Source organism: Lycorma delicatula, chromosome 3 (assembly GCF_047948215.1).
Source record: "Lycorma delicatula isolate Av1 chromosome 3, ASM4794821v1, whole genome shotgun sequence".
Lineage (NCBI taxonomy): Eukaryota > Metazoa > Arthropoda > Insecta > Hemiptera > Fulgoridae > Lycorma > Lycorma delicatula.
In genome coordinates, this window is record NC_134457.1 from 125,849,795 (window position 1) to 125,867,961 (window position 18,167).

Here is an 18,167-nt window from a genome sequence, read left to right on the forward strand (position 1 = left end):
CTCTGTGAAAATGCAGAGAGCTACATTTTCTTGGAAAAAAAAACAGCTGAAGTTTTCCATTGCTTTCAGCTGCGCAGTACTCAGAGGACTGAGTAGTGACATCACAAGTCATTGTGACTCACACAACTACTGAAAGAGCTGCTGCCCTCTTTCAGGAATCATTCCTTAGTCTGGTTCTCAACAGATACCTCTCCGTTATGGTTGCACCTTCGGTCCAGCTACTCTGTATCCCTGAGCACTCAAGCCCCCTCACCAACAGCAAGGTCTCATGATTCATAGAGCGGGCATATTTACATACATGGAGTTATTTTTTTTAATTGACTTTATATGGTTTTGTATATATGATTGTAATTTTTATATTTTAAACTTTTAATTTTAATTTAAAGGTTTTTATGTTTGATATGTAATTTTATATAAATATATCTTATATACAACTGATTATGCAAGATTCTGCAAAAATGCTTTTGGGAAAAGAAAAATAAAGGTGTCATTTCATTTACTTTATAATTCTGTGCTTGTGTTGTTCAAGTTGGTTTTTTTGATTATAAAAATATAATATATTGGTACAGAGAAAATATGTTTTAATATATGTAGAATTTAATGCCTACTGAATATTCAATACTATGAACTAGTTATTAGAAATTAATACGGTAAAAACTTTTCTATGAGGCATATTCACAAAGTAAGGGCCATCGGCTTATATTTAAATATTAGCAGGTCTGAACAGTTTCACACATGCAGGGCCATCTATCGGCTATTTACAAAGCTACTTCAGTTGTTGTTTTGATTCTGCAGTCATTTGCCTGCTGGTGAATGCAGAATGCAATGTCCATGCAATCGTTTCTCCCGCCAGTTGTGAAATGTGCGTTTGATTCGATTTTTGAGTGCAAAAGGTTCTTCAGCTGCTGAAATTCATTGGGAGTTGTGCCCAGTGTATGGACCTACAGCAATAAGTGAAGAAAATATTAGACAATGGTGTTGAGACTAGAAAAATGGCTTCACAAATTACATGATAAACAGCAGAGTGGCAGGCCCAGTACTCAGACTGATGAAATTTCTGAACAAGTGAACCGAAAACAGCAATGTGATTGGCGATTAATTTCCGCATGTTGGATGCACCTCTATCTACATGACTGTCACAGAAGCTCGGATATCACAAACTGTGTACCAAGTGGGTGCCAAAAATGCTCACTGACCATAACACCAAGGGCAACGAATGTGCAATGGATGAGCATTTTTATACCACTATGGATAAGATGGAGGTGATTTGTTTTCCCACACTATTATGGGCGACAAGATGTGGATATCCTACACCAACACAGAATCAAAACGACAGTCAATACACTGGCGCCATTCAAGTTCCTAAACACTGAAAAGTTTAGGCAATTTTTGTACTAGTCAAAAAATATTGGTTACCGTTTTTTGGGATGAGGCGTCATTCTGGTTGATTTAATGGAACGTGGATCAACAGCTGATGTGTACTGTGAAACACTCACCAAACTGAGATGTGCAATCCAAAATTGATGGTGCAGGAAACTGTCGTGAGGTATAATCCTCCTTCAGAACAATGCGCATACTCACACAGCTGCCTTAACAAAGATTCAAGATTTTCGTTGGGAAGTTTTTGACCACCCTCTATTAGTCCAGACCTTGCACCTAGCAACTACTTCCTCTTCTTGCATTTGAAAAAGTGGCTTGGTGGACAACAATATGAAAACAACGAGAAACTCAAGACTTTCTTTCTTTCTTTCTTTTCCTGTTTAGCCTCCGGTAACTACTGTTTAGATAATACTTCAGAGGATGATATGTATGAGTGTAAATGAAGTGTAGTCTTGTACATTCTCAGTTCGACCATTCCTGAGATGTGTGGTTAATTGAAACCCAACCACCAAAGAACACCGGTATCCACGATCTAGTATTCAAATCCGTGTAAAAATAGCTGGCTTTTGAGAAACTCAAGACTGCCATTATCAATTGGTTCAATTCCCAGAAGGCAAACTTCTATGCAGAGATGTTAAAGAAACTGTTGCAGCGATACAAAAAGTGCTTAGAACTGAATGGCGATTATCTGGAAAGGTGAAGTAGATATGTAGTAAACTAAAACTGTAAGTATAAACCTTTCTCATGAGTTAATTTTTTTAATGACCAAATGGTCCTTACTTTATGAATATGCCTCACAATTATTGTTTTGGTGGTTTATATTTCATATAATATTAAATTTTATGAACACAGTGGTCAATATGTAAATGAATTAATTGAATATTCAACAAATTGCAAAACCATAAGTAGGACTATAACATCACATAACACAACTCTATTATTTAAAATATTTTCTAAAAAGAGTTACTTTTCTAGTAAAGTAAGAAACATACCTGAATTGAGCAGATCAGTTAAGGTTTGTCGTTTTTGAAATTTTGATACTTTTATAAAGTTTTGTTCTACATCAGAACAAGCCGCCCCAACTACTCCAACAGTTAAAAACAAATAATTATGCATAAATTTAGAAGCAAGCTGCTGAATTTGTTTTGGAAAAGTGGCTGAAAACATCAGCGTTTGCCTTTCACCCTGAAAGAGAAAAAATAAATTTCCATAATTCATCAATCAATCATTTTACATAAAAAAAATTATTTTCTTATAATTCCAAACAAAAGGAAAATCAAATTGATGCTATTACAAGATTTTTTAAACAATGAATGAAAAAAGTCATTTATCATGAAAAAAGCAGTACACAAATTTCAGTTTGATACAATTGGCCATTTCTGAGAAATAAATCTTTGTTAAAAATATAAAATGGGAGATAGCCAGTAAACTAAGCGTTTCCAGACACACACTGATATAGTTTTTTTCTTTATTTCAATGTGGAGAACCATCTGCTGAATTCTTTAAATGGTTTTTAAACACTTAGTAAATGTATGTAAGTGTGTGTATATATATACACGTTCGAAAAAACAGAAAAACATTGGACATTTACTGAATAAATAATTGTGCGAGCTTTATGAAGCTTTACACACACATTTATATGATGTTATAGTCCTAATTACGGTTTTACAGGTGTTTGTCTATATATATATATAGATAGACAAAGCTCCCACAATTAGTTTATTCAGTAAATGTCCAACGTTTTTCAGTTTTTTCCAAAGTTTACATAGTTGTTAGAAAAATTCCTGGGTTCTACTTTCAGACATTGTCATCAGTTGTTACATCACTTTGCCCATCATGTCATTGGTTTGTATTTATCCTCCGTGAGCATTTTTAAGCAAGTAAAAATCAGCTGATAGTCAATTGGTAGCATATAGTACATGCTCCAGAATTGTTAAGTGTGCTATGTATCCTTTGACAAGTATGGACTAATGTAATGGTGCATTGGTCCAATCGTTGTTTCTCTCTTTTCCAAACTCTTCCTTCAGGGAATGAATTTGTAGTGAAATATGCAGTCAATAAAAAAATTTTTTCCATAGACTGGTGTTTTGTCTGTGCATCACACAAAAAACACATCTCATCTCAGTTATGATTTTTTTCAGAAAATTCACATCTTGATCAGTTGTATTATGAGGTCTCCTGCCATTGTCATGCAAAATTCTTTTTCATCTAGACATTTTTTGTTACATGTATTGACAAAGTAGATGCATGTTCACATCATTATGGAGAATACATTATTGGAGTTCACATCATTATGGAGCAACTTCTGACTGACATCCTAATTATTCACAATCTAAACAGTTTTTCTTCTATTACTTGAAACATTTTAACACGCTCAATATTTTTTTTTTTTCATTCATCAAGATAGATGTGCGCTCTCAGTAAAAATATAATCTTTAACACTTACTACCATTCCTATATCGATTAGCTACAAAGTCATAATTTTTTTCTTTTAAATACTTTTTAATACTTCAAAAGAGATGGATTTTTCATGTTTCAAACTTCCATGCAATTTTACATTCTTGTAATTATTATTATTGTAATAGGACACACAATCATTTGTAATTTGCAGTAAATAACAGACACAATCGTAATCAACGAATTTAATGCCCAAGGAATAATTTATATGATGTTCGCAGATAGATGGCCACATAAGCCTATACTATATCAATAATATTACATTAGTATAATGTCATGTGTCCTCAAAAAAAGGTGTGGTACAATTTAGAAAAAAAAAATTTCCGGTTATTTTGTGACTATTCCTATTTTGTTTACATAAATACACATTAGTGTTGTTTCAAACACTAAAAGTATAATAATATACTAACAGTTTTTCAAACTATTTTCATAATAATAACAATAAATAATAACAACTACAATAATCGAACACTTAATTTGTTTCATTTGTTTTATGTCTAAATAATATAAAAATAAAACTGCTTTGAAGAAGAAAACTATCGAAACCAATGTACATGAAAGTAGTAATGAAAAATATATGGCTCAAATAGCCTTGAAATTTGGTTTATTGGAGGACAATGCCCAATTTACCAAAAAACTCAAATTTTCAGTCCTGGAAAATTCATTAGTATCTTTAAATTCTGATGAAGAAATTTTATACGCAGAAGACATGATGAGGAATATGGATAGTACCAATCAATATAATTTTACTAATCATATTGAAAATTACAAAACACGAACAAATGTAATTGAAAATTACAATTATTTTCATGTTATAAATTTTTCAGTCTGTGAAAATGATGTAGGACCAAAAGTCCCATCAAGTTAAGTTATGAATTAGCTTTTTGAGTTATTTTTTTGGAAAATAAAAGAAAGGAAAAAAGAAAAGAAGGGCAAGATCAATGGACAGTTGCCTTTTACGACTGGCAGTAGACACTGAGCCTAGATTCTTCCCATCCCCGAACCGACATGGGGGAATATGTACTGGCTTTTTTAGATGAGCAAATTCAGTAAAAAAAACCACTTCAAACAAAATACCCTTCTAAAAAAATATTTTAATAAAAAATACAAAAGGTAAGGTAGATCTCGCTGTAAGACAATTATTTAACATATCTGTGTAATGAAATAAAAATTAGATAACAAAGTCAGCAATTACCAGTAACAACCACTTAGTACAAGTAATCAAGCTAAGCCACATTTCTAAATGTTGACAAAAAAATAACAAACGTACAATTAACAAAAAATGTCAAAACCTACAATAATACTTACAGCAGGGACTACGTTTGGATTTTGCAATAATTGTTCAATATCTGGCAAAAAACCCATGTCTAACATCCGATCAGCTTCATCAAGTACAAAATACCTCATAGATGAAAATGATACTGTGCCACGATCAACGAAATCCTTCAATCTTCCAGCAGTTGCAACTAAAATATCACAACCTTTAGTCTGAAAATAACAATAATTATGGTGATAAATTAACATTTAATATTCAATTACTTAAGCTAACAAATCACAAATTAAAATTTACAGTTGCACTTCAGATTTAAATATGTTTCAATATACAAATATCTGGGAAAAATAATATCACCAATGAATATGATTTATCTGAAAACTACTTTTGACTATAGAATATTACATACAAAGAAATGCATAAATATCTGTATATTAAAACTTATTCAGTAATTTTATTTTAATATGAAGATATTGAATTTGAACCAAAGCAGCAGACTATAATTTAAGAAGTAAAATGGATTTTTAGTATATTAGAAAAATGAAATTGATGGGAGTCATATAAAAAATATATAGTTGCCATACATCTTACTGCGACAAAGAAGATTACAGCTAAAATGAGCTACCTCAATGTCTACACAACTTTAACAAAGTTACTATCCAAGAACTTTTAAATAAAATAATAGACTGAATGCCATAAGCTTTACTCACATATAAAATAGGTTAAAAAGGTTCCCGGAATTGCTTCATAGTTTAAAATAGCAATTGTAATAAGGAAATTTTTGTTTTTATTTTGGCAACACTCATGATGTCACATCTTTCCTGCTTCACTTACAATAGTAAAACTTTTTTTTTTAATTATATACGTGCATTGAAAAATGTTAGGAACTGAACAACATAAATATCAAATTTTGCATTTTGCTTAAAAAATCACAGTTCCAGACATTAACAAGTTGAACAATCAAATGGAAAATTAGCAATGAAATAAACAGTTTACAATTAGCATAGGCATTATACTGATGGTCATGTTTATAGTGGCTTTATAAAGTCATGTTGATGGACTTTATAGTGGCCACGTGTCTATCTTGACCAATGAAAAAACTTGCATGACAGAGGCAAGTAATCTCATCACTATAGCTGATCAAAAAGGAAATTATCTGGGCTAGATCATAACAGGAAATGTGACATGTCAGTAGTGGAAATCATCACCTCACACTTATAGAAATTTACTTTGGATAGAGCAAAGGAAAAGTTATGTTGGTTTTGATATTTGTTAGCAGCATATTTGTTCATTAGGAATTTATTCCTAACAGTGAACAAGAAATGCAGATCATCCTTTGGTAACTGGATGAATTAAGAAGGAAGCATTCAAAAAGATGGAAGTATAGAATTGGATTCTTTTTCATGACAATATATCAGCAAATTATAATTGACTGTATCAGCATTAGAGTATATCAAAAGAGTACATAACACTATCTGTTTCGAATGATGTATTTAAGTATTTCTCTATATTTTTTCTACATGTCTTAATATTCTTTTATATTAGAATGTTTTCACTCTTGACTTTCATCTCCCTTCTGCGAGTGTTTGGCCAGTTACTGGCCAAACATCCATAACTGGACTAAACAGTCCATAAATTATCAATGTTTGTATTATAAATTAAACACTGGTCTTCTGGGACAGATATATGAGTTATAATAAGTATTCTAACAATTAATAAATTATAAAATGTTGTGTGCATAGTGAACTAATAACGTATAGTGGTTTAATTTTTCAGTTATGCAAGTATTTAGTTAGCAGTTATTTAATATTTTGGGAACTTATTTTGTGTAGTTAAAACACTGTAAATATTATCACCAGTTCATCATAGCTGGGAGTGTGATTTGCAACCAGAGAGCGAGCGAGAGATATAGACTGATTTACCACGATATCATGATGAATTAGCCTAATTGAGGAGCAATACTTTTCTTGTTAGCTCTAAAATGGAATTTATTTTAGGTAAATATGTTGGTGAAAGGTCTTGGAAAAGATCAGAAGGTGATTTATCAAATCTGTTAACTAGCTCAAACCGCTCCGGAAATGTTAATTATTTCATGGGGCTACAGTTACTCGCTATTAATTTATCAAGATTTAGTGGTATCTATACCGAATGGATAAATTTTTGAGATCTATTCGAAAGCTTAATTATAAATAATAGCTATTTGTCAGACATGCAGCATATGCATTATTTAAATTCATGTTTAACAGATGAACCTAAGGTATTAACATCAAATATGTCACTAACGGATGATAATTTTTGTCACTTAGGATTAATTTACTTGCATTATAACAATCTTTGAATTATTGTTCAAGAAATATCAAGGACTTATTTTCGGCACCTGCAGTATTTAAGGAGTTCGCTACTGACTTAGGTTATCTTAATCACATTAAGGGTAACAAATGCAATTAAGGCATTGAAGAAAATAATGTTCCACTGTACGATCTATTTATTAGTTATCTTTTATTACAATATGTGGATATATCCACTAAAAAATCATGGGAGCTTTGAAATAGTGGCCCGTGTATAGCTCCTTGGACAATTTGTTTACGTTTCTTGACGACAGATTATGAGGTTTAGAATCATTCAATGTTAACGATCACAAACGCAGAATAGGCCATCGAAATTCACAACCTGGTCTAACAAATTCAGTACCTAAAGGTCGTTGTATAAATTCTGAAGTTAAACCTGCCAATAATTATTCATTTTTAACCAAATAAGTAACTGATTTTGTTTAGTGAGATAAACCACATCCACTATTTAAATGTCCATAATTTTCAAAATTTCACATAAGGCGATGCGACAGAATATTGTGAACGAACGTAAACTATGCATTAATTGTCTTCGTTCTGGACATCACATTAGTAATTGTAATTCTAAACAAGGCTGTATGAAATATAGCCTTAAATATCACACGTCTATACACTTTGAAATAAATAGGCAGTAATGAAACCCAGTCCAAGGATTTTAAAATAGCTTTGGAAGGTACTTTTAATAATAATAAAACTTACTATCAACATAAATTTTCGCTGGGTCATATGTCCCCTCAGATAAGTGAGCCTGACCGCAATAATTCTTCTCAAAGCACTTTTTGTTCTATCAGAAATGCAAATTGGAAACAAACATTGCATTACTTTTAATTCTAAGTGCAGTCAATACATACATACTGTTAGTTGTTTAGTCTTACCAAGAGTAACTAACTGGTAATAATATTCTTAAGTTCACGAATTTATATTAGCGAGTGGAAAATACCCAGTGATATGCTTGTAGATCTGAACTTTAATCTTTCAGGAAATACATACATTTTAATTGGTGTGAAAATATTTTTCAAATTTCTTACTCTGGACCCACCGCTTTACAAAGCAGGGTATCCAATGTTGGTTAATACAAAACTCGGCTGGATCATGTCTGGGTTCATGCTTGACCAAGTTAATGTAACTCCATCGATGTGTCAGAAAAGTTTCATCTCGTGTGATGACAACACACTAGAACTGAAAAAATTTTAGGAAATAGAAGTGTCTGACAGAGTAATGACATTATCAAAGCAATTTTGTGATAAACATTTTCAGAAGCATACTAAATGTAATGAACAACGGGCAGTACATTCTTCACCTTCACCTTCACCTTCTTGATACCAACAAATTAGGTCAATTATTTGTTGGAGCGCTTATTAGAGTTTTACGACTAGAAAAACGTTTGACATGATCTGCGAAATGATTATTCTAACTTCATGAAAGAATATGAGAAGAATGGCCTGGAGAGAAACAATTGAAGGAACCATATATTTTATCCCATCATCCAGTCTTCTTTAAGGACAGTATAACAATATAAATGAGAGTTGTTTTTGATGCATCATATAAGACATCATAAGGGTCATCATTAAATGATATTTTGTGTGTTGGTCCTATCATCCAACAAGATATATGTTCAATAATCCTACGCTTTCAAACACATCATGTGTGTTTTACAGTGGATGTAGGAAAAATGTGCTGCAAATTAAGATCGATCCTCATGACCTACAATGTATCCTCTGGCAAAATTCTTCAAGCAGATCAATACAAGAGTATGAATTATCAACAGTTACTTACGATATGTCTTCAGCATCTTTTCTTGCAAGAGGTGTTTGCACCAAGCTTGCTATAGATGATGGTCATTAATAGCCTGCTGTGGCTGAAATTTTGCACAGGGATATGTACATCAACAACTGCATATCCGGAAACGAAACAGTGGAAGAAGCTATTGAATCTTAAACGTAGTTCATTGAATTACTAAATTTAAGAGCATTTCCTTTAAGAAAATATCAAATCGTTTGGAGGCAATCAAAAATGTACCCAAAGAATATCAAGAAACTAAGGTTCATCTGGAATTTAAAGACAGAAAAAACATTGGGTTTACTTTGGAACCGAGCATCCGATAAGTTTCAAATTATGTACAATAAGCCAACAAGGGGTGAAACCATCACAAAATATTTAGTACCATCAACAATCGCTACAATACTTGATCCTTTAGGCTTAATAAGCCCAATAATAATTAATTGTAAAGTCTTTCTGCAATGTCTTTGGCAAGTGAATTTAGATTGGGATGACGGATTACTAGAAGAACTTCATAAACATTGGGACTCATGTATTTTCAATTAAAGTATATTGATAAAACTTGCATAAGCAGATTAGTACTTGCACCGGGTACACCAACAAAAATACAAATACAAGGTTTTTCAGATGCATCTCAAAATGCTTATAGAACCTGTCTTTATATTCGTTCAATGGATGAAACTGGAAATATATGTACGAATTTATTATGTTTAAAATCAAGAGTAGCACCTCTGAAAAAACTTTCTAACCACAACTTGAATTATGTGACACTTTGCTGCTATCGCATTTATTAAATAAGACGAAGGATATTCTAAATGTAAATTTAGAAGAAGTTCATATTTGGATAGACTCAACTGTAGTTTTAGCTTGGATGAAAGCGATCCTTGAGAATTGGAAAACTTTTTGTAACAAACAGTCTCAGAAATTCAACAAAAAAACTAAAAATGTAACATGGCATCATATCTCATCCAGTGAAAATCCTGCTGATTTGATTTACAGAGGTGTTCTGGCTAATCATCTCAAGGATAGTAAAATCTAGTACTTTAGTGGAATGGTCCTCAGTGACTAAATTTCCCTACAACAAAATTTTTGGAATATGAACCAAGTTCAATATTCAAACATGCATTATCTGAGCAATGATAAATCATAGCACTTCACAGTACTGAAAAACCTAAATGGAATATAATTACTAAATTTTCTAAATTAATAAAATTATAACATGTTATAGCATACTGCTTAACCTTTTCAGATCATGTAGCCTTGGAACTGGCTATGTACGGCGTCAGTTTTAAAACGCAGTTACAAAATCATTTTATATGGCATCTAAGTCGGTTATTTTGTTTTATATTCACAAAGGAATCAGTTTTATTACACAATTGAACAACGTTTATATGATGTAAAATGTTTTATTTAGACTGGAAGGAATATGACCATTTTTTTCTCAGAAATGTGCTTGTGTGTGTGTGTGTGTGACTTGCGTATTGTAATTGCTATGAGGGTTACGGATTTATTTATTATTTACAAAAATAGCTTATCTTACTAGCAACATATCGTGTATTGAAACGCATAATAAATTATGATATACGGCACATAAAAAAAAAGAAGGAATTTGTGGTCACAAATACATCACTTACTTGAGGTCTATAAATATCTTTTCTGACAAATGATATCGGTAAACATGTAACACATATCGATTCGTAATGAATAAGAGTATACAGTAAAAATGGTTTTTTGTCAATCTGAATAGCCTTTTGAGTGGTGGGAATTTTTATAAAACTTAGTTTTCTTAATTTACTTTCACTTATACTAACATATGTTACTAATCTGTGATTTATGACACGGGTTTTTCATATTTTGCCCAATTTGCTTGAAAGTATTATTTTTAAAATTAGCAAACTATGTTTCATAAATACAAAGCAAAAAAAAAAAATTTGCTAATAAAAAACGCGGTAGAAATGCACAAAAATATTCTGCAATTAAATTATCGTAATTTTTGTACTGTTTCAATTTTTTTTTGTTACAGGTATAAAAAATATCCAATCGTAACGGTTTTTTTGTCAAAATCTGTTAAATCTCTTTAATATACTGTAATTTTTTCACAAGAGGGTAGCATAAGATTATGAAGGGAGGCAATCAGATACCAACATATTTTCGCAGGGCGCTAATCAACTGTGGATCATTGTGATGGGATAAGGTTATTATTTATTAAGTGTTGCAAACTCAAAACCAAAAATTATGAACTGTTGTCCAGTAAGGAAATTAAATACGCACTTCTTGCCCTAATTAAATATGTTCAACAAGAACAATTTCAATCCGAAATATCTGGACTTCTTTGACACCGATCTCACCCAAGAGTATTATTTTTTCACTAAATTCATTCATTGATCAAGATGGATTCTTATGAGCTGGTGGTAGTCTTGAGAAACCCCTTTTGCCATTTGAAAGTAAACATCAATTAATTTTACCTGGTCATCATCACTTAACAAATTTAATTATTTCTTTGGAACATCTAAAGCTTCTTCATTGAGATCAGCAGCTACTTATGTCATTTCTATGTCAACATTACTGGATTCCTAGAATTCAAGATGCAATAAAATCAACAATTCATAAATGTATTACGCATTTCAAATTAAGGTCATCTTGTGCTCAACAACAGATGGGCACTCTTCCTGCACATTGCGTGCAACTATCACGTCCCTTTTTAAATAGTGAAATTGACTATGCTGGTCCTACTATGGTGACAACTGGTAACCCAAAAAATAAGACTTTGACAAAGGCTTTGGTAGGTATTTTTATTTGCTTTGCAATGCGAGCTACTCACACAAATTTATTAGAAATTTGACTTCAGCGGCACATTTATTGCAGCTTTACGATGCTTTATCAGCACACATGGCTGATGCCTTAACCTACACAACGATAATGGCATGAGTTTTGTAGAAGCGAATAACCAACTGGTCATAATAATAACCACATTACTATGTCAAGTCGAGGCATGTCTTAATTCTAGACCGATAACACCTTTACCTCATGATCCCACTGAATTTCAGTTTCTTACACCTGCACACTTCCTATTTGGAAAAAATCCTTTACTTCCTGATCTTGATGATCCCACTAATGTTTCTGTTAACAGACTATGTCGCTGGAAACAAATTCAGTACCTTTGGCAATGCTGGTGAACCGACTACCTACACCAGGGCACAAAATTGTTAAACCCTAAGGGAAATTTGAAACCGGGCATTCTTGTGCCTATAAAGAAAAAGGCTCCACCTTTAAACTGGCGAAGCTTGCCATCCTGGTGAAGATGGACTAATGCGAGTGGTAACTTTTCAAACAAACAATGATCTGTTTGAGCGATGCATACATAAACTTTGTCCTTTTCATGAATAAAACTAATTAGTATAATGAACAATTAAATTTACTTAACAAATGTTTAATAACTGAGCTTTCACTGAACTTTATTGTCTTACTGATTTAAATTTAAGACTGTTACCAATAGTGACTTACTTTTTGTTTTACGTTTATTTATAGAGTTTCGTTAGTATGGATTTAATACATTCTTTCAACACTTGTTATAATTTAGAATTTTTGATAAATGTAACTTCCTAGTTACATTAGGCCGGGAGTATGTTTGAAATGATGAATTTAAATATTTCTCTATATTTTTTCTATGTGTTAATATCCTTTTGTATTAGAATGTTTTCACTCTTGACTTTCATCTGGTGTGCATTCTCCCCACCACTGGACTCTTTGATTTTTAATAGTTTTTAATGTATTAGTTGCAAAATTATGATTGAATTAAACTAACATGTGATCAAAATATTAAAACGAGTTAATTATGATTGTTTCCTGTACTTTATTATTATAGATAAGTTGTTAATTTTCAATAAATTAGTGCATTTTGTTCGTTTGGTGTTTTATTGGTGTCATTATATCGGCCCAGGAATTGAACTCAGCACCTGTTTTATTTATTATCTATATATTATTTATATAATCCACAAATTATAAATGGTTTTTTATGCATTAAACACCATTAGAACACCAATGACAAGATGGCCAAAATGGTGAAAGAACATAAGTTATCTAAAAGTGGGATTTAGGAATGTTTCCAATAACTGGGTAGACACTGGTAATGCATAGAGATGCTGAAGGAAATGTATTCCAAAACTTTTTCATGTAAGAAGTTTTTGAAAAATACACTAATTCCAGGAACCTTTTCTACTTACTACCTTGTACTTCATTCAATATGTACGGAGTACGGCATCCAGATGCACTAGAATGAAGTATGTACATTAAGCACTTTTATATTCCCAACTGTTCAGAAAATTTTATTCTCAAGTGCCCAAAAGAAAATACTTATGAATGAGGGCATTAGGAATTGAGCTTAAATTTAATTTAGTTATTGTATGTCAAATAAACTAGTTTATAAAATTCTGAGAAAATAAATTTTTTATACACAACTATAATGGAAAGGGGTAAAAATATATATATATATTTTTATATATAGAAAATATATAAAAATAGATGAAGAAGACTATGGTTTGCTTGTAATTGTTACAAGCATCTTGTATCTGCAACAAAATTTGGTTTACATTGGCCTCAGCCATCTGGCATTATCCAATCTTTTGAATTGCAGTTTTGATTTGAAGAAAGTTATTTCATGAAGATTCTCCAGATTAGTATTTTATCTTTATGTACATATTTTTTAAATGTTCTTTACTGAAGTGCACTTTTGTAACTGTAAAGTACAGTAGCTGTCAGATATTTTTCTGTTGGCTTTGCCTTTATGCAAGTTTTATTTTTTAATAATGTACTTATTTTATCTCATAGAGATTTTACAGTTTAGAAAGGGCAGTCAGCTGAGCGTAAAATCTTTTTCATTAAAGTGTTTACTCACTTTTCCTGTATTAAAATTGTTAACACAAACTCATTTTCAATTATTTCCACAAAAATTTCACCCTTACTTGCAATTCTGAACTTCCTTAATTGTGGATTATTACAGCAACTTATATTTTCTTTATCAGCCTCTGCATCAAACAAGCATCAATTATAATTCAATTTTATTTTTGACTGTAGGAGATTGACTAAAAATGGTTAAGAGGTATTGTATATCAACATTACAAGCATTTATTTACATAGATTGAACTCTGAATGAGCAAGGTTACCAGGAAGATTTTTATTACCTGCCTCTTAAGTGGCTTCCTCTTCAGGGACCCTTATCTTTATAATTATAGTTTTCCCTTCTCTAACTGCAATCTAAAAGATGCAAAGATTTTTATATTTACTTAATATAATAATTTAAGATCATTCAAGGCATTATGATCCAAAGATCTTTATTAATTCAATGACTTCTTTTATTTAAATATAGTAGTAGCATTTAAACTACCATCCATGAAAAAGAACGATTCACTCACATCATACCTAGAATGACTACATACTATTGTCTTCAGAAGAGGAATTAATTTATGATGCCCAACTATCACTTTGAAATTTTTATGAAGTCTTAAATAATTTTGCACCATAATACATCAACATGACATGCATAAAATTAAAGTTCTTACATTAGCTTTAAAATGAGACCACTCCCATTCTATAGCATTAATAGGCTCCATAAACTTGATTTAAAGTGTTAGCCTTAAGCTATTTTAAGAAAATATGTACACATTTTCAAAAGTTTACAAATACATATTACTACACCAACACAATATTAAAAAAACTATTTACAATAAGCAAAATCATCAAATTCTTTCAATATGGCTGAGCAAATGAGCTGAATACTTTTTTATATTAAAATATCTATTTAAATACTGGCGGACCCGACAGACGTTGTCCTGATGTGGTTGTTCTGTAATAAATGCACAACACATAAATATAAGTAACTTATTTAAGTTAAAATTAGCAGGAATGTGGACCAAATTTCATTAATATGACTATTATCAGTTTGTGATTGTTGTATTATTGTAATGGGTTTACTGATTAATTATGTGTAGTATGGTTAATATTTATTTTTACTAAATATTGAGATATCTGACGAAAATCGAAACATCGTAAAATTAATAATTAGTGTAATTAATAAATTTTGCTACTTATGTATTAACGCCACCGCAGCTACAGCTTTATTTAAAAACAAAACAAAGTAGTCAATCGGATTTCGGTGGAAAATGGGCCGATATAGAGTTTAACATAGATTCAAAACAGTCTCTTTATTAATTTTAATAATCGTTATTTATATTTATTTAATAAATATAATTTAACCAAACTTAACCTACGCTCGCTAACCTTGACTAATTAACAGGAGTGTTTTGATTAATTAAATAATAAATAATTGCAATAATTACTGAATTTATTAAATAAATACTCAAAAAATTACGGTATTAATTAGTCAAGGTTAGCGAGCGTAGGTTAAGTTTGGTTAAATTATATTTATAAAATAAATAAATAAAAATAACCATTTATTAAAATTAATAAAGAGACTGTTCACATTTTCCACTGAAATCCGATTGACTGCTTGTTTTTAAATAAAGCTATAGCTGCGGTAGCGTTAATACGTAAGTGCCTAAATTTTCATCCACGTTACTTCTAATTTTCACTTAAGATCATTTTAAAAAAGTACCTCCTGCATTTTCTTTTAATTTAATAATTTTGAAGTTTCATAACCATGTGATAGCTTAATCAATTAATAAAAAATTAAAGCACTGTAAAAAAAGCAACATTGTTAAAATTTTAGTAGAAATTTTTCTCATTCTTTATTTTAACATCTATTTTACCAAATTTTAGATAATTGTAAATTAAAAACAATTTTAGAAAATTTTTTATAAAATTAATCAGCTACGAAAATTATAACTTCAATTTTTTAAATATACTTTAAACTATAATTATTATACATAAATTATATTTTAATTTTATAAATGTTATAATTTATTTTACAAACTGACATTTTTATTTTCAAAGAGCCGTTCAATTCTTCATAAGTTGCATGGAATCAAATGAGAACTGACAATTTAAATTTGTAGGTTAATTTGATTGTTATTGAATGCAGGTGTATACATCATTAAAATTCATGTAAAATACTCACGTCAATACTGCATCTTACAAATTTGCACAATGTATATTTTTAATTACACTTTAAAATATTATTTAAATAAATAATATTCTCAATAAGCGCGCAATTCTAGCAGACTCGGCAATGCTTCGCTATTGCTAGATTTGAGTATACATACAAATTAAATGAACACAATTGAAAGTTTCATAAAACCGTAAAAACAATGAACATTAGGAACTTCACAAAATTTAACGAAAAGGGTTGTGGCTGCAAAATCATTACAATTAATACTCAACATTACGGAACTTCATAAAATTTAACCTTTCACTTTATAAAACTCAGAATGTAAATAAATCAAATTGTCAGAACAGCACTACCTATCGGATTTAATTCAAACTACTCTCTAAACACAGTAGACTGTTAAAAATACAAATTTTAATGTAATTACATTAAGCTACGACGCAAGGAACCAATATGCGAAAAAGCAACAAAATTAAAAATATTCCTAGAATCCGATCGCACCACCAACCGGTTCTGATATGCCAAAAATTAAAAAAATTCTAAAACGCGATCGCAGCGCTGCCTACCAGATTTAATTGTGAACCTTAACCATCGCAACCACCTTAACCTCAACAACACAAATAAATTAATTAATTAAAAACATTTTCCATCGGATCAAATTGTGAATCTAAATCATTCTCGAATCAACTTAATCACACACACAAAATTTCATCAAAATCAGTCCAGCCGTTTAGGAGAAGTTCAGTGACATACACACGCACAGAAGAAATATATATATAAAGATTACCTATAATGTAATGCAAGCCTTTGCTGAATATACTTTTCTACATTTAATTTTTTTTAAATACTTTTAAAAAAAAAGATTTTTTTATTTATTCTTTTAAGCAAATTATATTGGCATCTACATGGGAAAAATATAAAATATAAATAAGCTGAATCATTCAAGTTAAGTCTTCCTCTCTCGCTTACTTTCACAGTAATTAAAAAATGTTTGTGGGTCAATCAATTTGAGGTGTCCCAAAAAAACATAAGCCGGTTGCTTGACCAAATAAAAAAAAACTGAAACTTACACACTTGTTTCCTACATGTTTTTTTAAAATTTTTTATTTAAACAGTACCTGTGGCGGACAATTTTGTTATGGTGTGCACACCTATTTTTGTGATTGTAAGGGTTTACAGAAAAAATCATAACTAAAAAACTATTGGTCCTGTAATAATGAAACAAAACACAATTTATTCATATTTTCTCAAGGTGAAAAACTGGTCCAGTGGTTTATTTACCTATTTCTCTTCTTGCTATGAGAAAATAACAAATAAACTTAAACATGAAAAACTGTGAAATTTCACTTTTGGTAATTTTTTCAAGAGGCAGGAATGGCATACACAGTTTGAATTGTTTTTTTATATGCAGGTATGTTAGTCGTTTTTCCATAAACGAATGAATTATGTTATTTACATGTTACTTACCATGAATTTTTGAAAACTATTTTTTTTTTTAAATTCAAATTTTCACTTCAAATAATCCTGATAGGGCTGGTGATAAAAATATCAAATCTGTACAACTTGCAGTGTTTTTGTAGATGTTTATGGCAAATAAAGAAGTTTTTTGTGTATTGTACTAATAAAAAAGTTATAACCTCTCAAAAATCATGAAAATCCTGTTAAAAGAGATACCATTTTGACTCACTAAATAAGTGCTACAAGAGGGTTTCTTGACATCTTTGCACTTTACATTTTTAATCCCTTATGTTGTTGAAGTTAACATTTTCAATATTTTTAAATTATTAAAGTTAGGTTGTAATTTAATGATAACTTAACCAATACCAGTAACCTAATACAGTTCTGAATAAAAAGTGCTTGTAAAACTTAC

The 18,167-nt window shown here is 30.7% G+C and overlaps 1 protein-coding gene across 3 annotated transcripts in view; it reads right to left on the minus strand.

The window, feature by feature from the left end:
* The window catches only part of vas (ATP-dependent RNA helicase vasa), a 77,167-nt gene that overhangs the window by 26,841 nt on the left and 32,159 nt on the right, over positions 1 to 18,167 (minus strand). For all 3 annotated transcript variants that reach the window (XR_012755749.1, XM_075360517.1, XM_075360516.1), the window contains 2 exons: positions 5,146 to 5,325; positions 2,373 to 2,565 (listed from right to left, as the gene is read on the minus strand). Coding sequence is in view for 2 of the 3 variants with exons in the window: in XM_075360517.1 (XP_075216632.1) it covers positions 2,373 to 2,565; positions 5,146 to 5,325 (373 nt within the window). In the remaining variant the exon portion in view is untranslated. The remainder of the gene's footprint in view (positions 1 to 2,372; positions 2,566 to 5,145; positions 5,326 to 18,167) is intronic.